Source organism: Somniosus microcephalus, unplaced genomic scaffold, assembly GCF_052327205.1.
Source record: "Somniosus microcephalus isolate GS21.2 unplaced genomic scaffold, FLI_Smic_1.0 unresolved_chr7, whole genome shotgun sequence".
Taxonomy (NCBI): Eukaryota; Metazoa; Chordata; class Chondrichthyes; order Squaliformes; family Somniosidae; genus Somniosus; species Somniosus microcephalus.
Window position 1 is genome coordinate 3,026,292 of NW_028225185.1, and position 17,983 is coordinate 3,044,274.

Here is a 17,983-nt window from a genome sequence, read left to right on the forward strand (position 1 = left end):
GAAATATATCGGCCGTTCCTTCATCGTCGCTGGGTCAAAATCCTGGAACTCCCTCCCTAACAGCACTGTGGGAGCACCTTCACCACACGGACTGCAGCGGTTCAAGAAGGCGGCTCACCACCACCTTCTCAAGGGGCAATCAGGGATGGGCAATAAATGCCAGCCTTGCCAGTGACGCCCACATCCTAGGAACGAATAATAAAAAAGGTCCCGAATGGCCGAACCTTTATCCTGAGACTGTGATCCCTAGTTTTAATTGAAGGACCTCTTTTCAATTGGATTAGCAATCACGGACTCCGCATCTAAATTATAATACTATATAATACATAGAAAAATAGGAGCAGGAGTCGGCCATTCGGCCCCTCGAGCCTGCTCCGCCATTCAATATGATCATGGCTGATCCTCTATCTCAATACCATATTCCCGCTCTCTCCCCATACCCCTCGATGCCTTTTGTGTCTAGAAATCTATCGATCTCCTTCTTCAATATATTCAGTGACTTGGCCTCCACAGCCTTCTGTGGTAGAGAATTCCACAGGTTCACCACCCTCTGAGTGAAGACATTTCTCCTCATCTCGGTCCTAAATGTCCTACCCCGTATCCTGAGACTGTGACCCCTCGTTCTCGACCCCCCCAGCCAGGGGAAACATCCTCCCTGCATCCAGTCTGTCTCGCCCTGTCAGAATTTTATACGTTTCAACGAGATCCCCTCTCATTCTTCTAAACTCTAGTGAATACAGGCCTAGTCGACCCAATCTCTCCTCATACGACAGTCCTGCCATCCCAGGAATCAGTCTGGTGAACCTTCGCTGCACTCCCTCCATGGCAAGTATATCCTTTCTTAGGTAAGGAGACCAAAACTGCACCCAGTACTCCAGGTGTGGTCTCACCAAGGCCCTGTGTAACTGCTACACAGGATATACGGCACAGAAACAGGCCATTCGGCCCAACCAGTCCATGCCGGTGTTTATGCTCCACTCGAGCCTCCTCCCGTCTTTCCTCATCTCAATCTATCAGCGTAACCCTCTATTCTCTTCTCCCTCGTGAGTTTGTCCAGCCTCCCCTTAAATCCATCTATACTCCTTGCTTCAACCACTCCCTGTGGTAGCGAGTTCCACATTCTCACCACTCTCTGGGGAAAGAAGTTTCTTCTGAATTCCCTATTGGATTTCTTGGTGACTATCTTATATTGACGGCCTCTGGTTCTGCTCTTCCCCACAAGTGGAAACATTCTCTCTGTATCCACTCTATCAAAACCTTTCATCATTTTAAAGACCTCTATTAGGTCACCCCTCAGCCTTCTTTCAAGAGAAGAGACCCAGCCTGTTCATCCTTTCCTGATATGAATACCCTCGCATTTCTGGTATCACCCTTGTAAATCTTCTCCGCACCCTCTCCAGTGCCTCGATATCCTTTTTATAATATGGCGACCAGAACTGCACGCAGTACTCCGAGTGTGGTGCGTTTCTCCAGCATTTTCTGTTGTTATTTTGGATTTCCAGCATCTGCAGTATTTTGCTATCGTACTAGTACAGGAAACTTTGGTTTATCCGGGAGGTTAACTGTCCGGAATGCTCGAGCCACCAGCAAAAATCAGGAGCCGTTTCGTTAGGTTTTTTTTCTTTTCGTTGCTTTTTTTTCCACCAGTCAGGCTCTGCAAGGTCTCGCCGAAGCTGTTGCTAAGCTACAGAGACGCTTGCAAGGTACGGCCGACTGTTTAGAAGCTGTTGGTTTGTTGCCAGATATGGAGCTCAAAATCTCCGTATGTTTCAACATTAGCGCTGGTTTGTCCGGCAGTTTTGATGGGACGGCAACAGCTCGGTCCCGTCGGTGCCGGATGGCACAAAGTTTCCTGTGTGTGGTCTAACCAAGGTTCGATACAGGTTTGGCATCGCTTCTCTACTTTTCAATTCTATCCCTCTGGAAATAAACCCTAGTGTTTGGTTTGCTTTTTATGGTCTTGCTAACCTGTGATGCAACTTTTAGTGATTTGTATATTTGTAATTGGAGATCCCTTTGTTCCTCTACCCCACCCAGACTCACACCCGCTGTAATGAAACCTGTTTGTCGTGCCTGTATTCGTTCTTGCCTGTATTCGTTTTGCACTCATGTATATTACCCTCCCCCACACGGTGTATAGTTTCACTTCCTCTTTCCTGACTAACCTGGAATGTTCCAGGTCTTGGCTCTTGGCTCCGCCCCTGACTTCTCTTACTTAAAGATCCCAGGATCTGTATGACTCATTCCTGTGAGCCAGTCGGTGTGTTGAGATGTTAGCTCTGATCTTAGTGATTAAAAGCCAACTTGTTTAAGTTAATAGCTTGTAGTTTTGTGGTTATTGAAGGCACATCAATTTTAATCACTAAAGAATACTAGGATGGATCGACCCCTAAAACCAAAGCATCTGGACTTGGATCCACATTCTGCTGAAGCATCAAATCAATTTGGACACTGGCTCAAATGCTTCGAACTCTTCGCGAGGGCCTCATCCGCTAGCGAGGTAGATAAACTGAGTCTACTGACTACTCACGTTAGTCATCGGATTTATTCGTTCATCCGGGACGCCACCTCTTACACGGAGGCCATCACTATCCTGAAGGCCCAATACTAGAGGCCGGTAAACGAAGTGTACGCCAGACATCTGCTGGCTACACGCAGGCAGCGACCAGAGGAATCAATGGACGATTTCTTACAGGGCCTAAAGGACCTGGTCCGGGACTGTAACTGCAAGGCCGTGACGGCCAACGCGTACTCTGACGAATTGGTCCGCGATTCCTTCATCACGGGCCTCAAATCGAATTATATCCGGCAGAGACTGCTGGAGAAGGAGGTCCTGGACTTAAAAAAGGCAGTGGCCACTGCGCGATCGCTGGACATGGCCCAGAGAAACTCTGACTCTTATTCTTCCGGCCATGCGGCCCTCACCGCCTCGTGCGCGCCGAGGGGGCCGCCATCTTGGAATCAGCCATCTTCCCCATCCAGGTCTCAGACCAGCTCTACGCCGCCGAAGTCCCCACACAGAAGTTCACCCAGGAGTCCTACTACAGCGGCAATGTCTCGAGGCCCGAAATGCTACTTCTGCGGCCAGGCCAAGCATCCCAGACAACGATGCCCAGCGAAGGACGCTACATGCTTCAAATGTAAGAAAAAGTGGCATTTTAGCAAAGTCTGCAGGGGGAATCCGATTTCCAACTCCGTCACCGCCTCGTGCGTGCCGTGCGGGCCGCCATCTTGGGATCCGCCATCTTTTCCCGACTCAACGGCCGCCCAGGGCCCAACAGTGGCTTCGATCACGGTGGATCAATCCAGGCCACACCCGCTGACAAAATCCATGATGGACATACAGGTAAACGGTAATTTAACGAAATGTTTAATTGACTGTGGGAGTACCGAGAGTTTTATCCACCCTAGCCTGGTATGGCGGCACTCATTAACGGTAACCCCTACACGGAGCAGAATTGCTATGGCTGCTAAGCCCCACACTTTGGACATTTTGGGCTACTGTGTGGTAACACTGACTGTAAAAGGCACGGACTACAAGGATTTTAAACTCCTCGTGATGCCAGAACTCTGTGTTAATGTAATCTTGGGCCTGGACTTCCAGTGCCACCACGAAAATGTCACGCTAGCATATGGCGGGTCCCAGCCGCCACTCACAGTCTGTGGCCTATCAACCTTAAAAATCAGCCCGCCCTCTTTATTCGCTAATCTCGCTCCGAACTGTAGGCCCATAGCGACCAAAAGTAGACGGTACAGTCTGGAAGACAGACACTTTATCAAGGCGGAAGTGGACAGACTCCTGCGGGAAGGCATTATTGAATGCAGTACCAGTCCGTGGCATGCCCAAGTAGTCATAGTTAAAAATAGCGAAAAGAAACGGATGGTAATTGACTACAGCCAGACTGTTAATATTTATACCCAGCTGGACGCCTACCCTTTACCCCGCATATCAGAAATGGTCAACCAGATTGCGCAATACCGAGTCTTCTCGACTATCGACCTCAAATCCGTGTATCACCAGCTCACCATTAGAACGGAGGACCGCCCATACACCGCCTTTGAGGCGAACGGACGCCTCTACCATTTTCTCAGAGTGCCCTTCGGGGTAACAAATGGGGTCTCGGTCTTCCAACGTGAGATGGGCCGCATGGTTGATGAGAATAAACTACAAGCTACCTACCCCTATCTGGACAATGTCACTATCTGCGGGCACAACCAGCAAGACCACGATCTAAATCCTGCGAGATTTTTAAAAACTGCCCTAAAGCTGAATCTAACCTACAACGAAGACAAATGTGTCTTCAACACAACCCGTCTCTGTATCCTCGGCTGTGTGGTGGAAGATGGGGTAATTGGACCGGACCCTGACCGATTACGCCCCCTAAAGGAACTGCCCCTGCCACACAATCCCAAAGCTTTAAAAAGGTGCCTGGGATTTTTTTCGTATTATGCCCAATGGGTGCCCAATTACTCTGATAAGGCCCGACCCCTCATTAAATCGATGTCCTTCCCACTATCAGCTGAAGCTCGGGAGGCTTTCACCAGTATCAAACAGGACATTGAAAGGGCTGCACTGTGTGCAGTGGACGAAAGCATTCCCTTTCAAGTCGAAAGCGATGCGTCAGACTTTGCCTTAGCTGCGACCCTCAATCAGGCTGGGAGACCTGTGGCTTTCTTCTCCCGAACCCTTCAGGGACCTGAAATCAGGCACTCTTCTGTCGAGAAGGAGGCACAGGCTATAGTGGAGGCAGTGCGGCACTGGAGACACTACCTAGCCGGCAAACGTTTCACCCTGCTCACCGACCATGGCTTTCATTTTAATAACAAAGGGGGAAAATCAAGAATGACAAAATACTCAGGTGGAGGATCGAACTATCCACGTTCGACTATGATATTATGTACAGGCCGGGAGCCCTTAATGAACCCCCAGACGCCCTATCGCGGGGAATGTGTGCCAGCATTCATACGGACAAATTACAGGGTCTCCACAACGACCTCTGTCACCCAGGGGTCACCCGACTATACAATACAATACAATACAAATCGCTTTATTGGCATGATAAGGTACATCTTATGTTGCCAAAGCATCAAAATACATTTATGGTTGAACACATAAACGCGGTTCCATTCATACAGTGTATAAACAGGTATATCCCTGAGTTTATAAATATATTTTCGCCTTGTTTATATATACTCTTGTCTTAGTTTACTGGTTGTCCCTCTGTTCATGGCAAGCTGTAACATAGTGTGCCGCCAGTGTTACACAGCTTCTCTCCTCCCCCAGTAGGAATGGGAGTTTTTGGTTGTCAGTCAGATTTCTGAATTCAGGGCATATTTGTGAGAATTTTTGATAGAAATTCTCTCTGATGCCCTGATATTTTCCACAGGCTGTGAGGAAGTGCATCTCTGTCTCAACTACTCCCTGACTGCAGTGAGAGCATATCCTATACCATTTTATAAAGTCCCGCAATCTGCCCCACTCCATCGAGGAGGTCAGGGCAATGACCAGAGCCTGCCGCATCTGTGCGGAATGCAAGCCTCGTTTCTACAGGCCTGACCGTGCACACCTTATCAAAGCCACACGGCCATTCGAGCGCCTAAGCCTGGACTTCAAGGGACCCCTTCCCTCTGCCGACCGTAACGTATACTTCCTCAATATCATCGATGAATATTCCCGCTTCCCCTTCGCCATTCCCTGCCCAGACATGACCAGTGCCACGGTCATCAAGTGTCTCGGTAATCTATTCTGCATGTTTGGCATGCCGAACTACATACACAGCGATAGGGGGACGTCATTTATGAGTGACGAACTGCGCCAGTTCTTGCTCTCGAAGGGGATAGCCACTAGCAGAACCACTAGCTACAACCCCCGGGGTAATGGGCAAGTGGAAAGGGAGAATGCTACTGTTTGGAAGGCTGTCACGTTAGCCTTAAAGTCAAAAGGCCTTCCGACCTCCCGCTGGCAGGAAGTCCTCCCAGACGTGCTCCACTCCATAAGGTCTCTGTTATGTACAGCCACTAATGCTACCCCTCACGAAAAGATGTTCGTTTTCCCCCAGAAATCCACCTCGGGCATATATCTACCCGCGTGGCTGACGTCTCCGGGGACAGTACTATTGCGGAAGCACGTGAGAGGCCATAAAACGGACCCCCTTGTGGAAAAGGTACAGCTCCTCCATGCAAACCCTCAGTACGCCTATATCGAATACTCTGACGGGCGAGAGGACACTGTTTCCATAAAAGACCTCACTCCCTCGGGGAGCGGAGAGAACGATGAGAGACTACCCGAGGAAGACCTACACCAAAAAGAGACAGGACGCCCAGAGGTATCAATACCCAACTTTAACCTGGAGGACACTGCAGATAACCTGGAAGACACTGCGGAGGCCCGGACAGCGGAGGAACCAGAATCCACTCCCCTAGAGGCACCCCAACCGGCTTTGCGCCGATCACCGAGAACCGCAAAACCTCCTGACAGACTCACTTATACCAACTTTTAAGAAACATCACCCCGATGGACTAAATCTAAAGAAGGGGTGAATGTAATGAAATCTGTTTGTCTTGCCTGTATTCGTTCTTGCCTGTATTCGTTTTGCACTCATGTATATTACCCTCCCCCACACGGTGTATAGTTTCACTTCCTCTTCCCTGACTAACCTGGAAGGTTCCAGGTCTTGGCTCTTGGCTCCGCCCCTGACTTCTCTTACATAAAGATCCCAGGATCTGTATGACTCATTCCTGTGAACCAGTCGGCGTGTTGAGATGTTAGCTCTGATCTTAGTGATTAAAAGCCAACTTGTTTAAGTTAATAACTTCTAGTTTTGTGGTTATTGAAGGCACATCACCCGCCAAGAGAAAGTGACCTCCCTCTTAACATGAAAGTGCTGCCTGTAAAGAGTGTTTTAAAAATGCTTTTAAGAAAACAGGTATTTACTTGTAGGTATCAGTAAGATGGGCATGGCTGCTTCTCACTGTCTATCCTTGGTGTGATCTTTGACAATTTATTAAAAGCTGTGCCTGCTGTTCACTTTCCTACATGGGTCAGCTGTGGCTCCGTGGGTAGCATCCTCGCCTCTCAGTCAGAAGGTTGTGGGTTCACTCCAGAGACTTGAGCACAAAAATCTAGGCTGACACTCCCAGTGCAGTACTGAGGGAGCGCCGCACTGTCGGAGGGGCAGTACTGAGGGAGCGCCGCACTGTCGGAGGGGCAGTACTAAGGGAGTGCCGCACTGTCGGAGGGGCGGTACTGAGGGAGCGCCGCACTGTCGGAGGGACAGTACTGAGGGAGTGTCGGAGGGGCGGTACTGAGGGAGCGCCGCACTGTTGGAGGGGCGGTACTGAGGGAGCGCCGCACCGTCAGAGGGGCGGTACTGAGGGAACGCCGCACTCTCGGAGGGGCAGTACTGAGGGAGCGCCGCACTGTCGGAGGGGCAGTACTGAGGGAGCGCCGCACTGTCGGAGGGGCAGTACTGAGGGAGCGCCGCACTGTCGGAGGGGCGGTACTGAGGGAGCGCCGCACCGTCAGAGGGGCGGTACTGAGGGAGCGCCGCACTCTCGGAGGGGCAGTACTGAGGGAGCGCCGCACTGTCGGAGGGGCAGTACTGAGGGAGCGCCGCACTGTCGGAGGGGCGGTACTGAGGGAGCGCCGCACTGTCGGAGGGACGGTACTGAGGGAGCGCCGCACTGTCGGAGGGGCGGTACTGAGGGAGCGCCGCACTGTCGGAGGGACGGTACTGAGGGAGCGCCGCACTGTCGGAGGGGCGGTACTGAGGGAGCGCCGCACTGTCGGAGGGGCAGTACTGAGGGAGCGCCGCACTGTCGGAGGGGCGGTACTGAGGGAGCGGTGCACTGTCGGAGGGGCAGTACTGAGGGAGCGCCGCACTGTCGGAGGGGCGGTACTGAGGGAGCGCCGCACTGTCGGAGGGACGGTACTGAGGGAGCGCCGCACTCTCGGAGGGGCAGTACTGAGGGAGCGCCGCACCGTCAGAGGGGCGGTACTGAGGGAGCGCCGCACTCTCGGAGGGGCAGTACTGAGGGAGCGCCGCACTGTCGGAGGGGCAGTACTGAGGGAGCGCCGCACTGTCGGAGGGGCAGTACTGAGGGAGCGCCGCACTGTCGGAGGGGCGGTACTGAGGGAGCGCCGCACCGTCAGAGGGGCGGTACTGAGGGAGCGCCGCACTCTCGGAGGGGCAGTACTGAGGGAGCGCCGCACTGTCGGAGGGGCAGTACTGAGGGAGCGCCGCACTGTCGGAGGGGCGGTACTGAGGGAGCGCCGCACTGTCGGAGGGACGGTACTGAGGGAGCGCCGCACTGTCGGAGGGGCGGTACTGAGGGAGCGCCGCACTGTCGGAGGGACGGTACTGAGGGAGCGCCGCACTGTCGGAGGGGCGGTACTGAGGGAGCGCCGCACTGTCGGAGGGGCAGTACTGAGGGAGCGCCGCACTGTCGGAGGGGCGGTACTGAGGGAGCGGTGCATTGTCGGAGGGGCAGTACTGAGGGAGCGCCGCACTGTCGGAGGGGCGGTACTGAGGGAGCGCCGCACTGTCGGAGGGACGGTACTGAAGGAGCGCCGCACTGTCGGAGGGGCGGTACTGAGGGAGCGCCGCACTGTCGGAGGGACAGTACTGAGGGAGTGTCGGAGGGGCGGTACTGAGGGAGCGCCGCACTGTTGGAGGAGCGGTACTGAGGGAGCGCCGCACCGTCAGAGGGGCGGTACTGAGGGAGCGCCGCACTCTCGGAGGGGCAGTACTGAGGGAGCGCCGCACTGTCGGAGGGGCAGTACTGAGGGAGCGCCGCACTGTCGGAGGGGCAGTACTGAGGGAGCGCCGCACCGTCGGAGGGGCGGTACTGAGGGAGCGCCGCACCGTCAGAGGGGCGGTACTGAGGGAGCGCCGCACTCTCGGAGGGGCAGTACTGAGGGAGCGCCGCACTGTCGGAGGGGCAGTACTGAGGGAGCGCCGCACTGTCGGAGGGGCGGTACTGAGGGAGCGCCGCACTCTCGGAGGGGCAGTACTGAGGGAGCGCCGCACTGTCGGAGGGGCAGTACTGAGGGAGCGCCGCACTGTCGGAGGGACGGTACTGAGGGAGCGCCGCACTGTCGGAGGGGCGGTACTGAGGGAGCGCCGCACTGTCGGAGGGGCGGTACTGAGGGAGCGCCGCACTGTCGGAGGGACGGTACTGAAGGAGCGCCGCACTGTCGGAGGGGCGGTACTGAGGGAGCGCCGCACTGTCGGAGGGGCGGTACTGAGGGAGCGCCGCACTGTCGGAGGGGCGGTACTGAGGGAGCGCCGCACTGTCGGAGGGGCGGTACTGAGGGAGCGCCGCACTGTCGGAGGGGCGGTACTGAGGGAGCGCCGCACTGTCGGAGGGGCGGTACTGAGGGAGCGCCGCACTGTCGGAGGGGCGGTACTGAGGGAGCGCCGCACTGTCGGAGGGGCGGTACTGAGGGAGCGCCGCACTGTCGGAGGGGCGGTACTGAGGGAGCGCCGCACTGTCGGAGGGGCGGTACTGAGGGAGCGCCGCACTGTCGGAGGGCCGGTACTGAGGGAGCGCCGCACTGTCGGAGGGGCGGTACTGAGGGAGCGCCGCACTGTCGGAGGGGTGGTACTGAGGGAGCGCCGCACTGTCGGAGGGGCGGTACTGAGGGAGCGCCGCACTGTCGGAGGGGCGGTACTGAGGGAGCGCCGCACTGTCGGAGGGGCGGTACTGAGGGAGCGCCGCACTGTCGGAGGGGCAGTACTGAAGGAGCGCCGCACTGTCGGAGGGGCGGTACTGAGGGAGCGCCGCACTGTCGGAGGGACGGTACTGAAGGAGCGCCGCACTGTCGGAGGGGCGGTACTGAGGGAGCGCCGCACTGTCGGAGGGGCGGTACTGAGGGAGCCGTATTTCGGAGGAGGCGTTAAACCGAGGCCCCGTCTGCTCACTCAGGTGGATGTAAAAGATCCCACGGTCACTATTTCGAAGAAGAGCAGGGGGGAGTTCTCCTTCAATCAACATAACAAAAACAGATGATCTGGTCATTAATACATTGCTGTTTGTGGGAGCTTGCTGTGCGCAAATTGGCTGCTGCGTTTCCCACATTACAACAGTGTCTACACTTCAGAAAGTCCTTCATTGGCTGTGAAGCGCTTTGGGACGTCCGGTGGTCGTGAAAGGCGCTGGAGAAATGCGAGTCTGTCTTTTACCGTACCATTTACACTTCATCTGGACCCATCTTTTGTTACTTAACTTGTCCCATTACCATCTCCTTTCGCCTCGCACCATCTCTTAATGTCTCTTAATCTCTCCTGCCTTCCACCCGATCACAGACCTCCCCTTTGGTTCTTTCCCCCCTCCCCTCTTTCCCGGCCCCTGCACTTGCTTAAAGCCTGTTCCATCTCTAACTTTTTCCAGTTCTGACGAAGGGTCGTCGACCTGAAACGTTAACTCTGTTTCTCTCTCCCCGGACGCTGCCTAACCTGCCGAGTATTTCCAACATTCTGTTTTTATTTCTTTCTGTCACTTGTTCCATTCATTTTAAGCGCAGTCCCACAAACTACTGCCCGTCTCCGAATGAGGATGACAAACAATGCTCCCTCGAAGCTGGCGGGCCGCGCGGGCGCGCAGTGTCCATGAGGTCCCGTGCAGACCCCTCGCCGGCTGTTCGCATTGTAAAAAAAAAAATTCGCAAAAGCCTCAATTTTAATTCAAAGCTAAAGAAGTGAAACTACAACGAACTCAAGACGAACCGAGGAACCGGTGGAAACCAAAAAAACAGGAACAACCACACAGCCCGACATTGACCTCTTGCTTCCCACGCTGACTCGACGTTCCGGGATTAGATTCTAGCCGAGTAATGGATCCAGAATTCCCGAGAAAAAGACATCAGCAGAACCTCATTCCTAGTTCTACCTATGTCGTTGGTTCCTACATGGACCACGAGAACTGGATCCTCCCCCCTCCCACTCCAATTCTTCTCCAGCCGCGAGGGGATGTCTTTAACCTTGGCACCGGGCCGGCAACACAACCTTCGGAACTCCCACTCACGGCTGCAGAGAACAGTATCTATCCCCCCCGACTATACCGTCCCCTACCACTACCACGTTCCTCTTCACTCCCACCCCCCACTTAAATGGCTTCCTGTACCACGGCGCCGTGTTCAGTGTGGCACCCCATCCACCACCTTAAACATTCACTCCCTCCACCACCGGCGCACCGTGGCTGCAGTGTGTACCATCTACAAGATGCACTGCAGCAACTCGCCAAGGCTTCTTCGGCAGCACCTCCCAAACCCGCCACCTCTTCCACCTAGAAGGACAAGGGCAGCAGGCGCGTGGGAACACCACCGCCTCCAAGTTCCACCTCCAAGTCACACACCATCCTGACTTGGAAATATATCGGGCCGTTCCTTCATCGTCGCTGGATCAAAATCCTGGAACTCCCTCCCTAACAGCACTGTGGGAGCACCTTCACCACATGGACTGCAGCGGTTCAAGAAGGCGGCTCACCGCCATCTTCTCAAGGGTAACGAGGGGACGGGCAATAAATGCTGGCATTGCCAGCGACGCCCACATTCCGTGAATGAATAATTTAAAAAAAAATCCACCCTGCAGACTTTGCCCTCATCCCCACAGGCAGCAAGAACCTTGTACCTGTTGGATAAGGACAAAGACCAAGGCTCCTCCAGTACTGCACCTGGGGACCCCTTACTGCCCGACTCGCAGTCACACCCTCCGGTCCCTGACCACGACCTAACCTAAGCAAACTGCCCAGGTAACTCGCCCCCTATCTGATGCCCCGCAATGTCTGCACCTCGGACTCCAGCTCAACAACTCGGAGCTGAAGTTCCTCGAGTTGCAGACACTTACTGCAAAGACGAGTAGCATTCGCAACAAAATAGATGAATTAATAGCACGGACAGGAATAAACGGGTTTGATCGGAGCCATTACGGCGATATGGGTGTCCGGGATGGCGATCCTCTCCACAAACTCCCACATGATTCAGTTGTGGTACGCCTCCTGCACAGCCCTCCCCAGTTTATTTATTTAATTCATTAAATTGTACGTATTTAATCAACTCAGCTTGTAGTTCTAATTACTCGATCTAATTTACGTTAAATTTACCCGTCGCCTCTCCTTGTGCTGTGACACCACTTTGCAATTTTTCTCTCACTCCACCCTCACCCTCTCTCACCCTCGCCCTCCTCTCTCGCCCTCGCCCTCCTCTCTCGCCCTCGCCCTCCTCTCTCGCCCTCGCCCTCCTCTCTCGCCCTCGCCCTCCTCTCTCGCCCTCGCCCTCCTCTCTCACCCTCCTCTCACGCCCTCACCCTCGCCCTCCTCTCTCGCCCTCGCCCTCCTCTCTCGCCCTCGCCCTCCTCTCTCGCCCTCCTCACGCCCTCACCCTCGCCCTCCTCTCTCGCCCTCGCCCTCCTCTCTCGCCCTCCTCACGCCCTCACCCTGGCCCTCCTCTCTCGCCCTCGCCCTCCTCTCTCACCCTCGCCCTCCTCTCTCACCCTCGCCCTCCTCTCACGCCCTCACCCTCGCCCTCCTCTCTCGCCCTCGCCCTCCTCTCTCGCCGTCGCCCTCCTCTCTCGCCCTCGCCCTCCTCTCACGCCCTCACCCTCGCCCTCCTCTCTCACCCTCGCCCTCCTCTCTCGCTCTCCTCTCTCACCCTCCTCTCTCACCCTCGCCCTCCTCTCTCGCCCTCGCCGTCCTCTCTCACCCTCCTCTCTCGCCCTCGCCCTCCTCTCGCCCTCGCCCTCCTCTCTCACCCTCCTCTCTCGCCCTCGCCCTCCGCTCTCGCCCTCCTCTCTCACCCTCGCCCTCCTCTCTCACCCTCGCCCTCCTCTCTCGCTCTCGCCCTCCTCTCACGCCCTCACCCTCCTCTCTCGCCCTCGCCCTCCTCTCTCGCCCTCCTCACGCCCTCACCCTCGCCCTCCTCTCTCGCCCTCGCCCTCCTCTCTCGCCCTCGCCCTCCTCTCTCGCCCTCCTCACGCCCTCACCCTCGTCCTCCTCTCTCGCCCTCGCCCTCCTCTCTCACCCTCGCCCTCCTCTCTCACCCTCGCCCTCCTCTCACGCCCTCACCCTCGCCCTCCTCTCGCCCTCGCCCTCCTCTCTCGCCCTCCTCTCTCGCCCTCGCCCTCCTCTCACGCCCTCACCCTCGCCCTCCTCTCTCGCCCTCGCCCTCCTCTCTCGCTCTCGCCCTCCTCTCTCACCCTCGCCCTCCTCTCTCGCCCTCGCCCTCCTCTCTCGCCTTCGCCCTCCTCTCTCGCTCTCGCCCTCCTCTCTCACCCTCGCCCTCCTCTGTCACCCTCGCCCTCCTCTCTCGCCCTCGCCCTCCTCTCTCACCCTCCTCTCTCGCCCTCGCCCTCCTCTCTCGCCCTCGCCCTCCTCTCTCACCCTCCTCTCTCACCCTCGCCCTCCTCTCTCGCCCTCGCCCTCCTCTCTCGCCCTCACCCTCCTCTCTCGCCCTCGCCCTCCTCTCTCGCCCTCGCCCTCCTCTCTCGCCCTCGCCCTCCTCTCTCGCTCTCGCCCTCCTCTCTCGCCCTCGCCCTCCTCTCTCGCCCTCGCCCTCCTCTCTCGCCCTCGCCCTCCTCTCTCGCCCTCGCCCTCCTCTCTCGCCCTCGCCCTCCTCTCTCGCCCTCGCCCTCGCCCTCCTCTCTCGCCCTCGCCCTCCTCTCTCGCCCTCGCCCTCCTCTCTCGCCCTCGCCCTCCTCTCACGCCCTCACCCTCGCCCTCCTCTCTCGCCCTCGCCCTCCTCTCTCGCCCTCGCCCTCCTCTCTCGCCCTCGCCCTCTTCCCTCACCCTCGCCCTCTTCCCTCGCCCTCCTCTCACCCTCGCCCTCTTCCCTCGCCCTCCTCTCTCGCCCTCGCCCTCTTCCCTCACCCTCGCCCTCTTCCCTCGCCCTCCTCTCTCGCCCTCGCCCTCCTCTCTCACCCTCGCCCTCCTCTCTCACTCCGCCCTCGCCCTCCTCTCTCGCCCTCGCCCTCCTCTCTCACCCTCGCCCTCCTCTCTCGCCCTCGCCCTCCTCTCTCGCCCTCGCTCTCCTCTCTCACCCTCGCCCTCTTCCCTCGCCCTCTTCCCTCACCCTCGCCCTCCTCCTCTTCCCTCACCCTCGCCCTCTTCCCTCACCCTCTTCCCTCGCCCTCGCTCTCCTCTCTCGCCCTCGCCCTCTTCCCTCACCCTCGCCCTCTTCCCTCGCCCTCCTCTCTCGCCCTCGCTCTCCTCTCTCACCCTCGCCCTCTTCCCTCGCCCTCCTCTCTCGCCCTCGCCCTCCTCTCTCACCCTCGCCCTCCTCTCTCGCCCTCGCCCTCCTCTCTCGCCCTCGCCCTCCTCTCTCGCCCTCCTCTCGCCCTCGCCCTCCTCTCTCGCCCTCGCCCTCCTCTCTCGCCCTCGCCCTCCTCTCTCGCCCTCGCCCTCCTCTCTCGCCCTCGCTCTCCTCTCTCACCCTCCTCTCTCGCCCTCGCCCTCCTCTCTCGCCCTCGCCCTCCTCTCTCGCCCTCGCCCTCCTCTCTCGCCCTCCTCTCTCGCCCTCGCCCTCCTCTCTCGCCCTCGCCCTCCTCTCTCGCCCTCCTCTCTCGCCCTCGCCCTCCTCTCTCGCCCTCGCCCTCCTCTCTCGCCCTCCTCTCTCGCCCTCGCCCTCCTCTCTCGCCCTCACCCTCCTCTCTCGCCCTCGCCCTCCTCTCTCGCCCTCGCCCTCCTCTCTCGCCCTCCTCTCTCGCCCTCGCTCTCCTCTCTCACCCTCGCCCTCTTCCCTCACCCTCTTCCCTCACCCTCGCCCTCTTCCCTCGCCCTCCTCTCTCACCCTCGCCCTCCTCTCTCACCCTCGCCCTCCTCTCTCACCCTCGCCCTCCTCTCACCCTCGCCCTCCTCTCTCGCCCTCGCCCTCCTCTCTCACCCTCGCCCTCTTCTCTCACCCTCACCCTCTTCTCTCGCTCTCACCCCCTTCTCTCACCCTCACTCTCTTCTCCGCTCTCCATATCCCCAGTATTCACTTGTATACTCTCCATACTCCCATTACATCATCGTACACCTTCTCACGGCCCCAGCGCCCCCTCCAATGCCCCACTGCCCCCTCCAATGCCCCTGCGCCCCCTCCAATGCCCCTGCGCCCCCTCCAATGCCCCAGCGCACCCTCCAATGCCCCAGCGCGCCCTCCAATACCCCACTGCCCCCTCCAATGCCCCACTGCCCCCTCCAATGCCCCTGTGCCCCTCCAATGCCCCACTGCCCCCTCCAATGCCCCAGCGCCCTCTCCAATGCCCCAGCGCCCTCTCCAATGCCCCTGCACCCCCTCCAATGCCCCAGCGTGCCCTCCAATGCCCCTGCACCCCCTCCAATGCCCCAGCGTGCCCTCCAATGCCCCTGCACCCCCTCCAATGCCCCAGCGTGCCCTCCAATGCCCCAGCGTGCCCTCCAATGCCCCTGCACCCCCTCCAATGCCCCTGCACCCCCTCCAATGCCCCAGCGTGCCCTCCAATGCCCCAGCGCCCCCTCCAATGCCCCTGCACCCCCTCCAATGCCCCAGCGCACCCTCCAATGCCCCAGCACCCCCTCCAATGCCCCTGCGCCCTCTCCAATGCCCCCAATGCACCCTCTAATGCCCCATACACCCTCTCTCTCTGGCCAGAGTTTAAAAGTTGAGCCACAATTAACTTTCCCTTTAAGGACACATCCCTGGGGAGGGGGCTGCAGCCAGACCTTGATCATTCGAGCAATGTGCACCGTGTCCTCGGCCCTCGCCTCCCGCACACTGAAAGCCATCGCCTCCCAAGGCCGAGCAGCTCCAGCTCCGGCTCCGCGGGTCCCGGGACCTTTAAACTGGGCGGTGCCACTGCCCGGCTAGGGGGGAGTCCACTTCCTGCCGGCTCCTGGGACCGCCTCCCAAAGCGCGAAAAAACTCATTACTTTACACTTTAAATTGCAACTCATGAAAACTTTCCATTTTATTCACAGTTGCTAGTTTTTTTTCTGTTGCCCGCTATTTTTAACCGGGTTTTAGTTCTTTCCCCCCCCCCCCCGTGTTCCAGATCAAATGTCCGGACGCTGGAGGGCGCCAGAGAGCGGGTTTGTCCAACAGGGGGCCGTGGTGTCCTAGAGCCCGCCGGTCACTGCTCAACATCCCCAACTATAGCTCAACCTTCCCCAATCCCACACCCCTGCTCAACATCCCAGTGCCTGCTCAACCTTCCCCAATCCCCCACTCTCCTCCAATCCCACACCTCTGCTCAACATCCCAGTCCCTGCTCAACCTTCCCCAATCCCACACTCTCCTCCAATTCCACACCCCTACTCAACCCCCCAACCTCCCACACTTCCCCCAATCCCACACCCCTGCTCAACATCCCAGTCCCTGCTCAATCTCCCACACTTCCCTTCAATCCCACACCCCTGCTCAACATCCCAACCTCCCACACCCCTGCTCAACATCCCAGTCCCACAGCTCAACCTTCCCCAATCCCACACTCCCCCCAATTCCACACCCCTGCTCAACATCCCAGATCCTGCTCAATCTCCCACTCTCCCCCAACCCTACTCAACCTCCCAGCCGCAGCTCAACATCCCATTCCCACTCAGACCTCACTGTCCTCGGCCTCTTGCATTGTTCCACGGAAACCCAGCGTAAACTCGAGGAACAGCACCTCATCTTCCGATTAGGCACTTTACAGCCTTCCGGACTCAATGTCAAGTTCAACAATTTCAGATCATAACCTCGGCCCCCATTACATTTTTACTTATTTTTTATCCACTCCTTTGTTTTGTGCCCTTTCCCCCCCTTTTTTTCTCTCTCCCACATGGCAGCTGTCTCCCATTCTGCCAGCGCATTTCACACCTCATCTAGAGCCGTCTTTTGTCTCCACTAGTCCGATCACCATCTCGTCTGGTTTTGAATACCTCTTAATGTCTCTTCACCTCTCTTTTGTTCTTTCATCCCCATTTCCCAGCCTCCAAACTGGCCTTTTAATCTGTTTCATTTCCTGCTTTTTTTCCAGTTCTGACGAAAGGTCATCGACCTGAAACGTTAACTCTGTTTCTCTCTCCACGGATGTTGCCTGGCCTGCTGAGTTTTTCCAGCATTTTCTGTTGTTATTTCCCAGTCCCACAGCTCTGCTGAACCTCCTTGTCCACCAGCCCCTGCTCAACCTCCCAGTCCCACAGCTCTTCCCAGAATCTTGAGGCAGGGGGAGGTCAGCAACTTGTTTAGGAGGTCTTAACCCGCAAGGGCGAGTCCTGTGTGTTCCAAGTGAGCTGTGTTCTGTCTGGCGTTGGCAGTCAGAATGGCTCGAATTACACTTTGCAAAGTGCTTGATTACTTAGGCAGGGATTACATTCCAGAGAAACTATTGGGTGTGTCTTGTCCTCCAAGGGGACCAATCAGAACTTTGGTGTTGCGAATAAACACATCCTTCATTCAGGCTGGTGAATTGTAAAATCTCATATCATTCTCTCTCTTTGGAGCCTCCAGTCCCAGAGAGAGAGGAGCCCAGATTAAACTCACTGATATCTTCCTGCAATAGGTCACATTCTCTCTTCAATACCTCTCAGCACCTCGGGGAGGGGGGGGGGAATGAGATGAAGCACTTGCAAATCTATAGAAGCTTCCTCCTCAGGACGTCCCAAAGCGCTTTACAGCCAATGAAGTACTTTTTTTTTTTGAAGTGTAGTCACTGTTGGAATGTAGGAAACGCAGCAGCCAATTTTGTGCACAGCAAGCTCCCACAAACAGCAATGTGATAATGACCGGATCATCTGGTTGGTCCACCTGTGAGGGTAGACACTGTCTTAATCTAACATCTCGTGTGAAAGACAAAACTCCCCCAACCACTGGTCAGCACCTGGGGAATGTCCGTGGGGGTACGTATCCCATCCAAGGGTCATCACCCAGGGAACACGTCCCATCCAAGGGTCATCACCCAGGGAACATGTCCCATCCAAGGGTCATCGCCTAGGGAACACGTCCCATCCAAGGGTCATCGTCCAGGGAACACGTCCCATCCAAGGGTCA

The 17,983-nt window shown here is 57.1% G+C and overlaps 1 protein-coding gene across 1 annotated transcript in view; it reads right to left on the reverse strand.

Annotated features, from left to right (window-relative positions):
- Positions 1-15,835, reverse strand: part of LOC147086388 (thialysine N-epsilon-acetyltransferase-like) — a 29,745-nt gene extending 13,910 nt beyond the window's left edge. Inside the window, exon 1 of the mRNA XM_085978467.1 lies at positions 15,679-15,835. Coding sequence (XP_085834593.1) covers positions 15,679-15,741 — 63 coding nt within the window. The 5' untranslated portion in view covers positions 15,742-15,835. The remainder of the gene's footprint in view (positions 1-15,678) is intronic.
- Positions 15,836-17,983: the final 2,148 nt, after the last annotated feature.